At 45.5% G+C, this 19769-nt stretch overlaps 1 protein-coding gene across 1 annotated transcript; it reads right to left on the reverse strand.

Moving 5' to 3' along the window:
- Window positions 1-869: 869 nt before the first annotated feature.
- On the reverse strand, window positions 870-17569 carry LOC121558006 (kinesin-like protein kif7). The gene is made up of 20 exons (XM_041871492.2): window positions 17449-17569; window positions 13222-13636; window positions 12523-12723; window positions 11942-12344; window positions 11462-11809; window positions 11075-11264; window positions 10139-10282; window positions 9747-9905; window positions 9454-9611; window positions 9226-9338; window positions 8979-9113; window positions 7682-7890; window positions 7379-7576; window positions 6845-6970; window positions 5309-5485; window positions 4887-5102; window positions 4478-4684; window positions 4083-4281; window positions 2032-2193; window positions 870-1655 (listed from the first exon to the last, which is right to left on the reverse strand). The coding sequence occupies exons 2-20, from the start codon at window positions 13547-13549 to the stop codon at window positions 1264-1266; spliced, it is 4065 nt and encodes a 1354-aa protein (XP_041727426.2). The 5' UTR covers window positions 13550-13636; window positions 17449-17569; the 3' UTR covers window positions 870-1263.
- Window positions 17570-19769: the final 2200 nt, after the last annotated feature.

The raw sequence follows: 19769 nt of genomic DNA on the forward strand, positions 1-19769 counted from the left end.
AGACCTAATCGCCCAACTTCACTAATGCTCGTAGCTGAATGGAAGCAAGTCCCTGCAGCAATGTTCCAACATCTAGCCATCCCAGAAGAGTGGAGGCTGTTATAGCAGCAAACGGGGGACCAACTCCATACTAATACCCATGATTTTAGAATGAGATGTTCGATGAGCAGGTGTCCACATACTGTTGGTCATGTAGTGTATATGTAAACAGACCATAAATGTCTACATTTTCGTTTTTTTGGAAAGCCATGAGTGCTATTATATGATACAATATCAGTACTTGTTGCATTTACAACTAGTAATCAACTGATTTCAGCCAGTGTATGGCTGCGGATTGACTGCATTGTTTGAATGTAATGTTTGCATATTAGCAGTTAATTGAAAGATGTATGGAATAATTCCTCTAAAACTGTCTGGCTAGCTCACTAACATACACTGCAGATAAATTATTCAAATTCATTATTTTACACAATATTTGATCACAGCACTGTCAAACCATGGTTCACCAACTCCCTGACCAAAATGGTTGATCTTTATCCCATCACATTAAGTTTCATGCCCATTCTAGTTTTCTAATTGTATGACTGGCCACCCCTCAGAGCCTGGTTCCTCTCTAGGTTCTGCCCTTCTAGGGAGTTTTTCCCTAGCCACTGAGCTTCTGCATCTGCAATGCTTGCTCTTTGGGGTTTTAAGCTGGGTATCTGTATAGCACTTGTGACTACTGCTGATGTAAAAAGGGCTTTATAAAATACATTTGATTGATGTCCAAATGTATGGCATTATGCATTTAAGATAGCATCTGAGCCACCAAACCACGGCTTTCGATATGTTTTATATTATGCCTTTACAACATATTAGTCAGTCAGAGATTACAGAAGCAAGAATCTTATTTTATTTCACATACAGAAATGGGTATTGATGACAAAATAGCAACAGTGAACAGTATAACCTGTTTTCGATGACGACGTCTATTATTGTACAAGCGGAGATGAATTACATGGTGGAAAAGAAAAGTGCTTGATATAAAAAATGAAGAGCATTCTTCCAACATTTATTTATAAAACTACAAATATAAAAAATAAGAACAGATGAATACAAAATATACTTACCGGTTATAAAACAAACACATAATTGTAACAGTATGAAAACAAGCCCATTTTGACACACGTTGAATTTAACTTGATTCTGTTGCATTTTAAACAGGATCCTGCCATTAAGTCCTTTGGCATTTAAACTTGATTCTGCCATGAGGTCCTTGTGCTTTTAAACAGGATTTTTCCTCACATCAATTATGGAATTATTTGAGATCAGTGGTCCGGTGTTGAGGCTGGATCGGCGGGACTCTCTGCGTGATTTGGAAAATGGCAGAGATGTTGTCCCACTCCAAGGCCCCGTGCCTGTCTGAACCACCCGGTTTACAGACGTCTCCACGGCCATCTGCTGCTGTAGCTCCTCCATGCCGCAGGGGTCCTCGGTGGGGAGGGAGGAGCGCCTCCATGTGGCAGGGAGAGTGGCGTTGACCAGCTCCCTTATTTCCTCCCGGGATCTGGTTGGTCTCTCTGTCTCCCCTGGCCCTCCCCTACGGCTGTCATCTGGGCCTCGGCTCAGCCTCTCCACACTGCCACTGCCTGCTGTTCTTCCCTCAAAGACCGGAACTGCAACGCAACATACAAAGTACTAAATATTCACATGCCTCACAGCCCAGCACTGAACAGGACAGACTAGGACAGAAACAGAATACTCAGTCACAAACACTAAATGTTGAATACTTATTATACCCTGACAGATGTGCATTTTACATATGTACTTAAAAAAAAATCTGAGATAGAGAGAGCAGATGTCTTGAGTATTTGAGCAGATGAGGATTATTTTAACAGAAATCAGAGACTGGATTACGTTTTTTGATACCCATACCTTCTGTTATCTTATTATACCAACATTATGTTACATTAATGTACCTTACCCACTGACTAGGGCGCTTTGAAAAAAATGACAATAGTATGCCCCTATCCAAAATGAGCCATACAGTACCCTTTCCCTGCTCCATGGGTTGGCTGGCGTTGCCACACAGCTCCCTAAGCCTGTTGCTCAGTTCCAGGTTGGCAGCCTTGTAGTGGTTGAGCTCTTTACGGAGGTTATGGATCCAGCCTTCGTACTGCCTCTGCCTCCCTGCCAGGCCCTCGTCAATTTGCTCTGTAGGGAAGTAAACATTAGGGGGACCACAACAATACCTGAGGAACACTGCACTGCAGATAATGGGCCTGGTGGCTGTTATCATACGGAGTGTGTGGGAGGATTGAATGGGGGTAAAGACATGGCAAACTGAATGGAAAAATCCATTATATAAAAATAAATAAATAAATAGAGAAACGCGTAGTTGTGCCTGTGACTCATTTTGTTGTCTTGAGGTGGAGCAATAATGGCAAATGTGACTTTGTTGAAAACAAAAAATGTTGTATATACACACTGCTCAAAAAAATAAAGGGAACACTTAAACAACACAATGTAACTCCAAGTCAATCACACTTCTGTGAAATCAAACTGTCCACTTAGGAAGCAACACTGATTGACAATAAATTTCACATGCTGTTGTGCTAATGGAATAGACAACAGGTGGAAATTATAGGCAATTAGCAAGACACCCCCAATAAAGGACTGGTTTTGCAGGTGGTGACCACAGACCACTTCTCAGTTCCTATGCTTCCTGGCTGATGTTTTGGTCACTTTGAATGCTGGCGGTGCTTTCACTCTAGTGGTAGCATGAGACGGAGTCTACAACCCACACAAGTGGCTCAGGTAGTGCAGCTCATCCAGGATGGCACATCAATGCGAGCTGTGGCAAGAAGGTTTGCTGTGTCTGTCAGCGTAGTGTCCAGAGCATGGAGGCACTACCAGGAGACAGGCCAGTACATCAGGAGACGTGGAGGAGGCCGTAGGAGGGCAACAACCCAGCAGCAGGACTGCTACCTCCGCCTTTGTGCAAGGAGGAGCACTGCCAGAGCCCTGCAAAATGACCTCCAGCAGGCCACAAATGTGCATGTGTCTGCTCAAACGGTCAGAAACAGACTCCATGAGGGTGGTATGAGGGCCCGACGTCCACAGGTGGGAGTTGTGCTTACAGCCCAACACACTGCAGGACGTTTGGCATTTGCCAGAGAACACCAAGATTGGCAAATTCGCCACTGGCGCCCTGTGCTCTTCACAGATGAAAGCAGGTTCACACTGAGCACGTGACAGAGTCTGGAGACGCCGTGGAAAACGTTCTGCTGCCTGCAACATCCTCCAGCATGACCGGTTTGGCGGTGGGTCAGTCATGGTGTGGGGTGGCATTTCTTTGGGGGGCCGCACAGCCCTCCATGTGCTCGCCAGAGGTAGCCTGACTGCCATTAGGTACCGAGATGAGATCCTCAGACCCCTTGTGAGACCATATGCTGGTGCGGTTGGCCCTGGGTTCCTCCTAATGCAAGACAATGCTAGACCTCATGTGGCTGGAGTGTGTCAGCAGTTCCTGCAAGAGGAAGGCATTGATGCTATGGACTGGCCCGCCCGTTCCCCAGACCTGAATCCAATTGAGCACATCTGGGACATCATGTCTCGCTCCATCCACCAACGCCACGTTGCACCACAGACTGTCCAGGAGTTGGCGGATGCTTTAGTCCAGGTCTGGGAGGAGATCCCTCAGGAGACCATCCGCCACCTCATCAGGAGCATGCCCAGGCGTTGTAGGGAGGTCATACAGGCACGTGGAGGCCACACACACTACTGAGCCTCATTTTGACTTGTTTTAAGGACATTACATCAAAGTTGGATCAGCCTGTAGTGTGGTTTTCCACTTTAATTTTGAGGGTGACTCCAAATCCAGACCTCCATGGGTTGATACATTTGATTTCCATTAATAATTTGTGTGATTTTGTTGTCAGCACATTCAACTAGGTAAAGAAAAAAGTATTTAATAAGATTATTTCATTCATTCAGATCTAGGATGTGTTATTTTAGTGTTCCCTTTATTTTTAAGAGCAGTGTATTTTGACATGTTCTACCTAAATCCTATAGGTGTGTGTATTTATTTGTGTGAGGCCCACCTCGGCACTGCTGCAGCAGTAGCTGTACACTCCTCTCATGCTCCTTCTGCTGCTGTGTGAGCCTGCGGTCAGTGTCGAGCTGCGTGCGGTCCAGAGCGTTCTCCAGCCACTGCACCAGCTGCTGCTGCTCCTCACCACGCATCTCCAGATCTGCCAGGGCCAGCTGCAGCTTACGCTCCTCCTCACGCAGCGACACCACCTACACACACAATTCATATTATCAGTCAGTCAGCTGCAATTTTACAATTTACATTCCCCATCTTTCTCTCTCACTCCATTTCAATGCTGCTTTGAATCATAATGGAGATTTGCTGTGTACTCATAGGCTATGCGGCACTGTATTTGAGCCGACAGTGAAAACCACAACAGCAAGGAAGAGGGCCACACAGACAGACCTTGTCAAAGTACTTGCAGAGCAGCGCACGGGTCTCTGAGGCAGACAGGTAGCTGAGTTTGGCCATGAGGTTCATCTCCCATTGGGAGAGCATGCTGGCAGAGGCCCTCAGCTGCCTCTGTCTCTGGGTTATGGCCTCGTTCTTATACTCTATAGCCGCATCCAGAGCCTCGATGGCCTCGTCCAGCTGGAACACAGTCCGCTCCTCCTGGGGACAGAACAAAGAGAACCACAGGGGTTGAAATGGGGGGGGGAAATACAGGCACAGACAATATACCAAACTACAGGGGCACCGACAGCATAGACACTCCGCGCCTAACACACCAAACTACAGAAACTACAAATACTACGTATGGAAAGAAGTGTTGGGGCAGTGTTAGAAGCTTCTGTAAGCCTGTGGAGTCTCTGACCTCTGGTGAGAGCAGGCTGCCCTGCCGTAGCTTGTCATCCAGCTCCACCCTCTGTTTGAGCAGTGTGTCCTTCTCCAGGCGCAGGTTGTTGATCTCCTGGCGGATCTGCTGGGAGTCCTGGGCACTGCTGCTGCGGAGCAGGCCGTTCCTCTCACTCAGCTCCCTCTCCAGAGACTCGATACGGCCAGACAGCGTCACCAGGTCCTTACTGAGGGCCTACGTGGAGAGAAGAGATATACTACAGTTGAAGGAAAGACACTATATATTCGGCCACACTAGTCAATCATTAAATTGACTATGAAATGAGCCCGGCAAACCACTTTACCTGTAGGGCCACTTTGAGTGTGTGTTTGGGAGTGTGTAGGCAACCTAACTGGAATCTCTGTCACACTCCTGCAGTGGGGCCTGTTTAATGTGTGTACCTGACTGGAGCGGAGTCTCTTGGTCTCCAGGCCACTGCGCTCCTGCAACAGGGCCTCCTTCTTGGCTAGGATCTGTTCCCTCTTGGTCAGCTCTCCCTCTAGGTCCTCCAGTCCTTTCCTCTGCTCCAGAACACTCTCCATCTCCTCATCCAGCCAGCGCTTCTGCTCCTCAATCTTCTGCTCACACGGGAACACATGCAGACACACTTCATTTGGATCCACAAAGAAACACGGTAGTACCGTACAAAGAAACTAAATATTTCAGAAGTAACACACATTGCACCCAAAGGGACACACAGCAAATGTAGAGACACACCCCACATCTGAAGAACGTTCAATAACAAGAAATAATTAAACACTTACGTCTCAGTAATTGTAAATCTATAACTGACGCCAGCTGAGAAATAAACAATCTGATTGCCCATCGCTCAGTGTATTGATCCATATCGCACCTATCTCCATCACATAGAGTGCCAGGTCTCTTACTCTCTTCATTAAAAAGCCCATGCTAAGAGACCCACTAAAACAGGCTTCTTTCTCACAGAGTTCAGTATGGTGGCTATACGTCACGCTGGTCCAGTGTGAGAGTGTCAGCGTGAGGGTCATTGCTCTGGGCCTGTCCAGGCACATCAGTGAATGACAGACTTGAGACTCTCTCCACTCAATGTGCACTGTGAAAGTCTGAGATATAAGAACACAAAGGGAAAATCAGCTGCATATAGTTTCTGCGGGATACGAGGCATTTTTCATCTTTCACTCTTAACAATGGAAATAAAGCCTTTGGATGTTTAGGTTTTGTGTCCAGTTGGAAGGTGAACCTTTGCCCCAGTCGGAGGTCCAGAGAGCAGGATCTCTCTGTACTTTGCTCCGTTCATCTTTCCCTCGATCCTGACTAGTCTCCCAGTCCCTGGAGCTGAAAAACACCCCCACAGCATGATGCTGCCACCACCATGCTTCACCATAGGGATGGTGTCAGTGTGAGCTCTGGGCCTGTCCAGGCACATCAGTGAATGACAGACTTGAGACTCTCTCCACACACAGGGAAAATCAGCTGCATATAGTTTCTGGGAGATACAAGGAATTTTTCATCTTTCACTCTTAACAACGGAAATAACGCCTTTGGATGTTGAAACATGTCTTTTGGAAAACTGGCTTTCACGAGAAACAAAGGAAAAAGCCCATATTGCACAAAAAACAAACATGATGACAGGCTAAATATGTAGCCAGCTGATCTCCCGGCCAGGCTAGTTTTGAGTTGTTTATGTCCTTGGCTCATACTGTATATAGAGGAAACCTTGTGTAAAACCACATGGTAAAAAAAATACTTTAAAAGGCTGTAGAATTACTTTATAAATGGTGTAGAACTACTGCATAGAGGTGAATGAACATGGTTTGTATGTAACATCTGTATAAATGACTGTATAAATGCTTTTTAGATTCTATGCCTATTGTTTAACTGGTATATAAATACTTAATCAACTGTTTATATGTGCTATATAAATGCTTCATAAGCATTGTAGAAGCCCCATGTCCCACCAGCTGCTCCTCCAGTGGGATGACAGAGCCGTTGCTGCCGCTGCGTCTCTGTCTCTGGAAGGCAGCAATCTCCTCCGTCTTTATTCTCAGGATCTTCTGCTGCTGTTCATTCTTTATCTCCAGCTCCTGGGGAGGGAGGGATGGAAAGAGGGAGGGAGGGATGGAGGGAAGGAGGAGTCAGTAAAAACAGAGGGATACCAAGACAGGTAGGCACCATATTCTATTAGCAACAATATAATTTCTATCCAACTGCCTAGTCCTTCTCTCATTTGAGATAACTGATGTGGGGAAATAGCTGCTTAAAATAGTGCTGTGCATAATTCAGGTGTTAGTTACATGTTGGAATTCTGCCCACTCTGTATTTAGGCCACAGTGGAGCGTATGGAATACACTATGAATGCAAATGAGTCATGTGTTGATGTCACGTGATCACTGGAGACTTTAGATGTCACAAATGCCAATCTGTAAAAACCACAGCATTGTCCTGCTCCACTCTTTTTCTTAGCAGGTATTCTACATTCTCCTGGGCTACACCTTGACTCTGTGCGTGCGTCGCTGCATCTCCGTCTCCAGGCGTCGTTTCTGTTGGCTCTCGTGTCGCAGACGTCTCTGCAGCTGCTCCTGCTGCTGCCTCATGCCCTGCACGCTGCGCTCCAGCTCCGATACACGCCGCTCGCTCTGCGCAGACAGCGAGGCCAGCCGCGCCGTGTCCCTCTGACGCTGGCTCAGGACCTAACACACACACACATATATATATATATATATATATATATATGAACAAACCGACACAGGCAAGTACAAACATGCACTATGAGCAGACACTAGTGACAGACAGACCTGTACTTTGCTCTGTGCTGCAGCTATCTTCCTGCGACACTCCTGGGCCCTGGTCCTGTCAGTGACACCGCTGGTCTCCTTCTCCTGTTTCTCCAGGTCCTGAAGCTGTCTCTGGGCCTCCTGGACCTCCTGCCTGGCCTGCTCAGCCTCCCCCTCCAGGGCAGAGATCTTACGGCTGTACTGCCTGTTCAGAGCCTGGGCGTCCTTACCTACATTAACACACAGGCAAGATAACATCTGACCCATCACTCAATGGTACATTCCGTATTGTTTATGGGGAGAAAACAGGCATGTGATTGCCATCATATAGAAAGCCAGGAAGGAAAGGTCTTAGAGGGGTACAGTGCATTCGGAAAGTATTCAGACCCATTTACTTTTCCCACATTTTGTTACGTTACAGCCTTATTCTAAAATGGATTAAATTGTTTTTTTTTCTGCATCAATCTACACACAATACCACATAATGACAAAGCAAAAACAGGTTTTTAGACATTTTTGCAAATGTATAAAAAAAAAAAAATGGAAATATCACATTTACATAAGTATTCAGACCCTTTACTCAGTACTTTGTTGAAGCACCTTTGGCAGCGATTACAGCATCGAGTCTTCTTGGGAATGGCGCTACAAGCTTGGCACACCTGTATTTGGGGAGTTTCTCCCATTCTTCTCTGCAGATCCTCTCATGGGGAGCGTCGCTGCACAGCTATTTTCAGGTCTCTCCAGAGATTTTCAATCGGGTTCAAGTCTGGGCTCTGGCTGGGCCACTCATGGACATTCAGAGACTTGTCCCGAAGCCACTGCTGCATTGTCTTGGCTGTGTGCTTAGGGTCATTGTCCTGTTGGAAGGTAACCCTTCGACCCAGTCTGATGTCCTGAGAGCTCTGGAGCAGGTTTTCATCAAGTATCTTTCTGTACTTTGCTCCGTTCATCTTCGCCTCGATCATGACTAGTCTCCCAGTCCCTGCCACTGAAAAACATCCCCACAGCATGATGCTGCCACCACCATGCTTCACCATAGGGATGGTGCCAGGTTTCCTCCAGACGTGATACTTGGCATTCAGGCCAAAGAGTTTAAGATTGGTTTCATCAGACCAGAGAATCTTGTTTCTCATGGTCTGAGAGTCATTTAGGTGTCTTATATATATATATATACATACATTTGCCAAAAAAAACTGTTTTCGCTTTGTCATTATGGGGTATTGTGTGTAGATTGATGAGGAAAATAAATAATGTAATCCATTTTAGAATAAGACTAACGTCAAGGTGTCTGAATACTTTCCAAATGCACTGTATGTACCTGTCTTGACCAGTTCTCTGATGAGCTCCTCCTTCATGCGGATAGTGACAGACAGCTCTCTGATCTTCTGCTGGGCCTGTAGCAGGCCCCACTCTGACCCCAGACCCACTGAGCTCTCCCCTACACTGGAGTTGGCTGCACAGAGAGAAGGGGACGCAAACACACGTTAGTTCTTCCACAGTCATGAGTTAACTTTGAATGAGTTAATTTAGAATTTGATTAGGCTCTGTCCTGCTGTGGGACTCACATGGTCGCCGGGTGGAGAGTTGTTCAGAGGCAGGCAGCTGAGACAGGAGACCTCTCCCTACAGCTGCTGATCCACCCATGACATCTCTCTTAGCCCAAGTCAGATTCACCTGTCTAAGAGATACATACAGTAGCCATCAATAACCTAGACAGTCAATTATGCTTGGGCATCATATAATCTGCTTGATCTCACTCTGTTTCAAATAAATATGTGATATTCTGTCCATACTTCCGTCTGTCTTGGCTCATGTTGACGTAAGCGTCCTCTTCCTCAGAGTCCTTCACCTCTCCCACTCCTAGATCCTCGTGGTCATGAGAAGATTGAGCATAACCACACTGGACCTGGTCACCAAATGATCTGCTCTCCACACAGTCCACTGGACCAACCTAGAGCCAACACAGTCACACTCTCATAGCACACAGCGACATACACTGTGGAACACACTACTGATTAACGTTGAGACTGTGGAACTTCATGCCAGTTTTCATTCCCCTACTAAGATGTGCTGATCAGTCAGTTACCCGTTTGTTGGTGAGTCCGTTGTGGGCGTGGCGTGTGGAGCCCAGGGGGGCCGTGTGGGGGCGTGGTGTCAGGTGTAATCCCAGCCCCAGTACACCTGGCCCAGAGAGCAGACACTGCAGCTCCACTATCACGTCCTGCTGCTCCTGTAGCTTATCACTCTAGGGGAGGGGGAGAGAATATAACATTGAATCAATTAACAATGTTGATCATCTTCTCAATGATTATCTACCGAGACTAGTACTAAAATCTAGGAGGCAAGTGAGGACAGACACTAAGAAAATAGACTAAATGTATTTGGAAATGTATTTGCCTTTATTCTTTGATGATTACAGTGCTGTCATGTTGAACACCAAAATGTCAGTAAGAAGTCAAAATGCTTTGTAGTTCTGACCTGCTGTTTGTACTGCTCCATGGCGTCCTCCAGCGCAGCCAGGAAGTCTGTGTTCTCTCTCTCCAGCTGCTGGACCTGGCCCTGGAGCTGAGCCACACTCTCCTCCCTCTCACGGCCCCACTCCTCCCCACCAGTCTCTGCCTCCTGTGGGGTTCAATGACAGATACAGTATGAGTCAGAGAGCACAACAGCACTTCCTGGATTGTTCTGTGAGATGAATGATGCCTTGCCACCATAACTCCATCAGGTTGTTTGAATGCTTTTAGGATAGGATGAACTAGGGCTGTGTGATATGGCCAAACTATCACATCACAATATAATACGCTATGGCAGTATTTTATGTTTCTGAAAAATAAACATTCTAAATATGTTTTATGAGCAGTGAAACCTCTCTCTTCACCTCTTCCTCTCTGAACCTTCTCTGCATGTGCAGGGTATCATTTATCCAAAATAAAATACTTTTGACCACTAGCATCGGGTACGCATGCACTAATGGAGATCCGACGGATGAGAGTGGACCAAAGTGCTTAAAAGTATACCACCCTGTGCACACAGAGGAAAAGGTTATCCAGCACTCTGGCAACATCTTTACTTTGGTGAGTTACCACAACAAATTCATTTTAAGTGGTTTTAATGGGCTTTCTCCAGTCTGACTGCTTTAAACTCAAATCATACTAGGAAAACATTGACAGTGAAGTAGTCCACTTTATAGAAATGTTCATTTATTTAACACTGTATCAACATATCGCTATAGACAGCATTGTAAAAATCCATACCAGTATGTGGATCCATACCAGTATACCTTAAAATACGATATATTGCTCAGCCCTAGGATGAATCTCTAGTTGATAAGATTAACATTTTGTTAAACATTTTCTTTAAATAGCTTTATGAATATGTAGTGAGTGATGTAGCGATTGTTAATTTGTGTATGACCTGGTTCTTGACGGCAGCCCTCCCCCTCAGAGCGGCGGTGTCCTCGGTGGAGCTGCTCTCGATGCCGCTGTCAGGTCCTGAGGCGGTGGTCAGGCCGCTCCGTTCTTCCTCCACAGAACACAGCCAGTCCTTCACCCTCAGGCCCTGCTCCGCAGTCAGCGCCCCCTCACCCTGCAGCTCACGCAGCAACCTGGGGATGGGTACACAGACTTACATATTCAGACTACTCCTGAGCTCATTAGCCAAACAACACCCACACACACATCAGTCCTCACAATAAAGTGCACTTTGTTTATGAAACTGATTATATTACTTCTAGTCAACTACTGAACTTATTGCCAGTGATTATTAAGAAAATTAGAGCAGTTTGTGGGTGTTTCATCTCACCTGTATGCAGTGTCAGTACAGGTCCTGTAGTGGGCACTCTGGGCTTGCAGTCTGATGATCTCTCCCTCTCCGGGGCGCGACCGCCTGTCTGGGTCGGAGCGGGCGATGATACGGGTCTCTGAGCGTTGACGGTTCTCAAGGGCCCTGCGGAGAGCCCGGATCTGCTGCTCCAGCCCCTCCACGCGGTCCGGCTCTCCTCGGCAGTTTACTGTGGCCCGGTTCTGGATGTTGCGGGCCCGCTTGGCGTAGTTCAGTGTGTTCAGGCTCTCGTCAAAGTCCGCAGAGGAGGGGCTGATGCAGGCAATCATCAGCGTCTTGGCGTTTCCTCCCAGAGAATCTTTCAAGATCCTGAATACAGAATTTAAATGTCAGACTTAAATACACATGTCAATAGGGGGTAAATGATTTGCTTTAAAAAATATATATATATCCTGCAAACCATTTTATGAGTCCCCAAATGTTAGTTAGAGGACTATATACCTGGTGATTTTGGAGTCCCTGTATGGTATATGGGTGCCTCTCCTTTTGGGGTCTCCCAGGGCTTCTATGACATTCCCCAGGGCCAGCAGGCCACTGTTGATCTGGATGCTCTCCTTCAGCCTCTCCCCTGTGTTCCCTGTGCGGAGGATCCTCTCCGACCCCGCCAGGTCCACAAAGTGGAACTTAGAGGAGAGGACGTGAGGCCCGGTGCCCGTGGTGGTGTTACCATGGGCCCGGGAGCCGCCGCGGCGCTGGTCCATGTGCACGCTGAAGATGGTGTGTGAGCGGCTGGAGTGGGGGTTCATCTGGGTGGCGCCCGTGTGTCTGGCCGTGTTGCCAGACTCCAGCAGGCTCAGCACCTCGTCCAGCCCCTCCACCTCACACTCCTTCACCCCGCACAGCACTGCAGAGAAGCGCACACACGAGCACAGACAGAGACATGAATAACTAACACACATGACTTTGACTACTCCCTACCCTCATGTTGAACTTAAAGATCCCTGACAACAAAGAGATGCTTGTTTGCAATAAATATTTGTTGAAAAAACAAAAAAATATATAATAACAAAAAACATCCATACCAATGTTGCCCTTGTCATCCTCTCTGATGTGGATGTCCTTGCTGGCTGTCTCCACCTCCAGCAGGTCCCTGAAGTCCTCCTTGTACACCTCCAGGTAAGACACTCGGACAGAGAAGTCACTGAGGTCATTCTCATCCAGCAGCTTGAAGACCTCAGCCACAGCCCTGGGGATGATGCCCTGCTCCTCATCCCTAAAGGAAGCTACACACAGACACTGGGTTCATATACCCTGTATGGTATAGCCTAGTAACCTCTCTGAGGACAAATAAGTATGTAGGTACAGTATATAAAATCATTGCCTGCAGCTTTGCACTGTTTTCATTGAAGGAACACGTACCACTGACACACACATGCACCACAGAACTTCATCACACACAAACGCTCTGTGTTATAACCATAATCCACCCACACAGTTTTGCCATCTCACACACCAGTAGCTCAGATGGCAAGCCTGTCTGGTATGGACTGTTCCCGCAGGCTGTGGCAGCTGCATTGTAGGAAGTGCAGTTGGCTTCCAGGATGGGTGTGAACTCTCTGCCTATCAGCATTTCTATATCACACACCAGAAGACGTGCATCTATTCTCCGCTCCACTACACTACAAGCTAGTACATCTCCTCTGATGGGAATCAAAAGCCATAGAAAAAAATGATGAAATCACCAAACATTGCAGGTTGAGGGGAAATAACCAGAAACTCACAAATGTTGGCCTCTCCGATAGTGTATGTCTTGCCAGAGCCTGTCTGTCCATAGGCGAAGACAGTGGCGTTGAAACCCTGAAAGAAGGCCTCTATGAGGGGCTGGACACACACAGCGTACACCTCCTCCTGGCAGCTGGTCTCCTCAAACAGGAAGTCACAGTGGAAGTGTCGGTCGTGACCCAGAGTGACCCTGCGCTGCTCAGGGTCAGCCGTCATGCAGCTCTCGTGGCTGTGCAGCAGCTCCTTGGGCAGCAGGGGGCGCACTCGAACAGCGACCTGCACCGCCGTGTCCTCCGCCCTGCCATGGCTAGGCACTTTGGGAGACATCGCTGGCAGGCTGGGCTAGTAGTCAGCGGTCCAGGACTCCCTTCAGGGTCTCTGGTTTGTGAGTTCAGTCATCTTAGACAGGACATCCTACACAGGCCAAAAGATCCACACCCAACATCACTCATACAGAAAAAAATAAATAATAATCCTCATACAGAATATATGTTAACATTCAATGTGATCCATGTTGGAAAGAAAGTAAATGTGTGAAAGAAAGAAAATGCTAGTAGAAAGAGGCAAAGAAATATATCATGTAAATAACATAAAATAGGCCTTGCTCTATCTAGTTATATAGACAAAGCCAAACTGCTTGTCATTCAGGAGAAGTCCATGCTATGATGGGAACTTCATAGATGGCATTGTTATCTGGTCATAATAAAATAAGCATCTAGTAAAACAAGATGTGGATTTGTGTAACTGGCTAGTCATCTGCTAAACAGCACATTCAGTCTGAATTAGTTTTGGGGATTTGTATACATTAATTACTTTAATTAGCATGGAAAAGATGTCTGACGTCTTGGCCGCCAAGTAAACAAAAACTTTGAGTTGGAACTCGCACAGCCTGCAGGCTAGCTTTAGCTTAGCTACACACAGGATAGCATAGCTCTGGTCCATTGCGTCTCCATTGCATAGACGAACCCAATCAACGATTTGTAGAGAATTTTATTTATTTATTTATTTTTATTTCACCTTTATTTAACCAGGTAAGCCAGTTGAGAACAGGTTCTCATTTACAACTGCGACCTGGCCAAGATAAAGCAAAGTAGTGCAATAAAAACAACACAGAGTTACATATGGGGTAAAAAAAAAACATAAAGTCAGAAATACAACAGAAAATATATATACAGTGTGTGCAAATGTAGCAAGTTATGGAGGTAAGGCAATAAATAGGCTATAGTGCAGAATAATTACAATAGTATTAACACTGGAATGCTAGATGTGCAAGAGATTATGTGCAAATAGAGATACTGGGGTGCAAAAGAGCAAATTAAATAACAATATAGGGATGAGGTAGTTGGGTGGGCTAATTTCAGATGGGCTGTGTACAGGTGCAGTGATCGGTAAGGTGCTCTGACAACTGATGCTTAAAGTTATTGGGGGAGATAAGAGTCTCCAGCTTCAGAGATTTTTGCAATTCGTTCCAGTCATTGGCAGCAGAGAACTGGAAGGAATGGCGGCCAAAGGAGGTGTTGGCTTTGGGAATGACCAGTGAGATATACCTGCTGGAGCGCAGACTGCGGGTGGGTGCTGCTATGGTGACCAATGAGCTAAGATAAGGCGGGGATTTGCCTAGCAGTGATTTATAGATGGCCTGGAGCCAGTGGGTTTGACGACGAACATGTAGTGAGGACCAGCCAACAAGAGCGTACAGGTCACAGTGGTGGGTAGTGTATGGGGGCTTTGGAGACAAAACGGATGGCACTGTGATAGACTACATCCAATTTGCTGAGTAGAGTGTTGGAGGCTATTTTGTAAATGACATCGCTGAAGTCAAGGATCGGTAGGATAGTCAGTTTTACGAGGGCATGTTTGGCAGCATGAGTGAAGGAGGCTTTGTTGCGAAATAGGAAGCCGATTCTAGATTTAACTTTGGATTGGAGATTCTTTATGTGAGTCTGGAAGTTGAGTTTACAGTCTAACCAGACACCTAGATATTTGTAGTTGTCCACATACTCTAGGTCAGACCCGTCGAGAGTGGTGATTCTAGTCGGGTGGGCGGGTGCTAGCAGCGTTCGATTGAAAAGCATGCATTTAGTTTTACTAGTGTTTAAGAGCAGTTGAAGGCTACTGAAGGATTGTTGTATGGCATTGAAGCTCGTTTGGAGGTTTGTTAACACAGTGTCCAATGAAGGGCCAGATGTATACAAAATGGTGTCGTCTGCGTGAGGTGGATCTGAGAGTCACCAGCAGCAAGAGCGACATCATTGATATACACGGAGAAAAGTGTCGGCCCAAGAATTGAACCCTGTGGCACCCCCATAGAGACTGCCATAGGTCCAGACAACAGGCCCTCCGATTTGACACACTGAACTCTATCTGAGAAGTAGTTGGTGAACCAGGCGAGGCAGTCATTTGAGAAACCAAGGCTATTTAGTCTGCCAATAAGAATGCGGTGGTTGACAGAGTCGAAAGCCTTGGCCAGGTCGATGAAGACGGCTGCACAGTACTGTCTATTATCAATCGCGGTTATAATATCGTTTAGGACCTTGAGCGTGGCTGAAGTGCACCCGTGACCAGCTCGGAAACCGGATTGCATAGCGGAGAAGGTACGGTGGTATTCGAAATGGTCGATGATCTGTTTGTTAACTTGGCTTTCGAATACTTTCGAAAGGCAGGGCAGGATGGATATAGGTCTGTAGCAGTTTGGATCTAGAGTGTCACCCCCTTTGAAGAGGGGGATGACCGCGGCAGCTTTCAATCTCTGGGGATCTCAGACGTTATGAAAGAGAGGTTGAACAGACTAGTAATAGGGGTTGCGACAATTTCGGCGGCTAGTTTTAGGAAGAAAGGGTCCAGATTGTCTAGCCCAGCTGATTTGTAGGGGTCCAGATTTTGCAGCGCTTTCAAAACATCAGCTGTCTGAATTTGTGTGAAGGAGAAGCGGGGGGGCATGGGCAAGTTGCAGCAGAGGGTGCAGAGTTGGTGGCCGGGTTAGTGGTAGCCAGATGGAAAGCATGGCCAGCTGTAGCAAAATGCTTGTTGAAATTCTCGATTATTGTAGATTTATCGGTGGTGATAGTGTTTCCTAGCCTCAGTGCAGTGGGCAGCTGGGAGGAAGTGCTCTTATTCTCCATGGACTTTACAGTGTCCCAAAACTTTTTGGAGTTAGTGCTACAGGATGCAAATTTCTGTTTGAAAAAGTTAGCCTTTGCTTTCCTGACTGCTTGTGTATATTGGTTCCTAACTTCCCTGAAAAGTTGCATATCGCGGGGGCTATTTGATGCTAATGCTGTACGCCACAGGATGTTTTTGTGCTGGTCAAGGGCAGTCAAGTCTGAGGAGAATAGACCCAAAGGTAAAGACCCAAAGGTAAAGATGTTGCCAGACTGCTGACTGGAGAACTTTTCCAGTGATCTGTATATAATGACGAGGTGTTCATGTCTCCGCCCTACTAATGGGAAGGCAGGCGACAAGTTTAGGTAAAAAATAAGCCCATACAAACGCATTGGGCTTATTTCGGACATATTCTGGCGAGAGTGAAAGCTCTCGCGTCGCATCTTACTCTCTGACCCTTCTCTGCGTGTAAAGTGTACCATTTATCCAAAATAAAATACTTTCAACCACTAGCGTCGTGTGCGCACGCACTAGTGGAGATCCGACGGATGAGAGTGGACCAAAGTGCTTAAAAGTATACCACCCTGTGCACACAGAGGAAAAGGTTATCCAGCACTCTGGCAACATCTTTACTTTGGTGAGTTACGGCAGTATTATCTGGATGCCAGTCACTAAACAAAAGTAATTTACAGCCAAAAATAACACTCATTCAGACTGAAGATGCTGTTAGGAGATGACCAGCCAATTCGTTGTCGTCGCGCGATGGACCAGATCTAATGATAGCCCTCGGTAGCTAGTTAGATAGCTAGCGAGGAAAGCAACTTTTGTTGCTAACTAACTAGCTGGCTAACCTTGTTTTATGAGAACAACAAAATACATGCATGTACACCGTAACGTTAGTTGCCAAAATAGCTAGTTTGGTTGAGCATCTTCACAGAACGCCATGGTTAGCTAGCAGTAGTTGGCCAAAAAAGTTTTAGCTAGCTAGTTATGCTAGCTAAGTTAGCTACACCGTTTTTTGTTGTTGTTGCACATAAATGAGTTATCGCGTACCTCTCATGCACACATAAAGCATGCAAAAACAAATGTGTGAAATTAATACGTAAATAACATATTGCACTTACTGAAAACTTTAACTTTTCATCTTCCAATCTATTAACCTCCAGCAGAGAAACTTGAGTTGCAGGAACAGTGTGGGAATGTTTGGATGAAGTGATGTCATTCAGTAGACACTAGCAGATGCCTGTCCGAAGGGTTTTGACTAAATCTTTGGGTATCCAGCCATGACCGGAAGTGACTTTTTCGTAGCAGGGAGAATTTACGCAGCAGGTTAGGATAATTAGGTTAATGTCAGGAAAAGGGTTAGCTAAAATCCTCTACTAGCCTGCTATGAAAAGTCACTTCTGGTCGTAGCTGTACTGTATCGCTCTGGTCCAATGATCCATAGACTGTAATCAAACAAACCATGATTCTGAATCTTATTGTTTTACATTTGAATAAGACAGGAGAAATAAGAGTACTCTAGCAAATATGCAGTAGGTTATTTGGCAGTTTATCCTTAAATATTAAAACATGGTTAATCATAGTCTCATTATTATTATTATTGCAATATCCACATGGTTATATTATGTTATCTATGTGATTGAATATAAAGTGCATTCAGAAAGTATTCAGACACCTTCCCTTTTTCCACGTTGTTACGTTACGGCCTTATTCTAAAATTGATTAAATACAACATTTTCCTCATCAATCTACACACAATACCCCATAATGACAAAGCGAAAACAGGTTTTTAGAAATTTTTGCAAATGTATTACAAATAAAAAACAGAAATACCTTATTTACATAAGTATTCAGACCCTTTGCTATGAGACTCGAAATTTAGCTCAGGTGCATCCTGTTTCCATTGGTCATCCTTGGGATTTTTCTACAACTTGATTGGAGTCCACTTTTGATTGATAAATGATTGATACTACACAGAAAACGCCACAGTCTTTGATTTCATTCATACTTCATTTTGAAGATTCCATGAGACAGATTACCGCTTGTTCTGGCTTTGTTGGTGATGTCATGCTGTTTTCTTCAGCATTGAAGGTCCCCAAGAACACAGTGTCCTCCATAATTTTTAAATGGAAGAAGTTTGGAACCACCAAGACTCTTCCGAGAGCTGGCCGCCCGGCCAAACTGTGCAATCGGGGAGAAGAGCCTTGGTCAGGGAGGTGACCAAAACCCGATGGTCACTCTGACAGAGCTCCAGAGGTCCTCTGTGGAGATGGGAGAACCTTCCAGAAGGACAACCATCTCTGCAGCACTCTACCAATCAGGCCTTTATGGTAGAGTGGCCAGACGGAAGCCACTCCTCAGTAAAAGGCACATGAAAGCCCGCTTGGAGTTTGCCAGATGGCACCTAAAGGACTCTCGGACTTGAACCCGATCGAACATCTCTGGAGAGACCTGACAATAGCTGTGCAGCGACGCTCCCCATCCAACCTGACAGAGCTTGAGAGGATCTGCAGAGAAGAATGTGAGAAACTCCCCAAATACAGGTGTGCCAAGCTTGTAGCGTCATACCCAAGAAGACTCGAGGCTGTAATCGCTGCCAAAGGTGCTTCAACAAAGTACTGAGTAAAGGGTCTGAATACTTATGTAAATGTGATATTTCAGTATATTTGTATTTTATAAATTTGCAAAAATGTCTAAAAACCAGTTTTTGCTTTGTCATTATGGGTTATTGTGTGTAGATTGATGAGGAAAAAAACAATCAATTTTTAGAATAAGGTTGTAGCATAACAAAATGTAGAAAAAGTCAAGAGGTCTGAATACTTTCCAAATGCACTGTATGGATCATGTTTTGTCATGTTTCTGCAGAAAGCCAGCTGGAGTCATGTTAAAAATGACCTTTCCCAAATAAATAAATGCAAATTTCAAATAAACCAGTAATAACACTATCAATTTATGTAAAGGTCTTGTTTTGGGTATAGTATCATGTCCTTGCTCATTAAAGGCCCAGTGCAGTCAACAGCTAGTTTTCACTTTTCCCCTCACCACTCCCGGACAGTCTACAAAATGATTGCTTGAGAAATTGCTCTTTGCTATTAGAAGTAATTTTTGTTTCGACCATTTTAGTTGAAAACAATCACAGTAAGGTTCTTAATTGTTACCCAGAAATGATTTGATATTGAGATAAAAGTGGCTGCATTGGATCTTTAAGAAATTGATTTGGAAACTCAGAAATATTGGATCTATGCTTGGAAAGTCATTTCAGTAGGCTATTGCTGCTGAGCCGTCTCAAACCCACTCAACCTAACCCTATGGCACAATTAATGACCTAAGAAAAATGTAGACAGAGGAGGCCTACTCCTAAAATTATCCCAAAGGTATTTCTCCAACATTGAGTTCAGCTTTGTATCATCTATTATGGATTAATTTCAAAATTCACTGTATA

The sequence above is a fragment of the Coregonus clupeaformis genome, unplaced genomic scaffold, assembly GCF_020615455.1.
Source record: "Coregonus clupeaformis isolate EN_2021a unplaced genomic scaffold, ASM2061545v1 scaf0302, whole genome shotgun sequence".
Lineage (NCBI taxonomy): Eukaryota > Metazoa > Chordata > Actinopteri > Salmoniformes > Salmonidae > Coregonus > Coregonus clupeaformis.

Coding starts and splice junctions, on each gene's coding strand:
- LOC121558006 (XM_041871492.2), bottom strand. CDS start 13,549: ATGTCTCCCAAAGTGCCTAGCCATGGCAGGGCGGAGGACACGGCGGTG. Junction 12,724..13,221: donor TATCGGAGAGGCCAACATTT/GTGAGTTTCTGG, acceptor GTCTGTGTGTAG/CTTCCTTTAGGGATGAGGAG. Junction 12,345..12,522: donor GGATGACAAGGGCAACATTG/GTATGGATGTTT, acceptor GCTTCTCTGCAG/TGCTGTGCGGGGTGAAGGAG.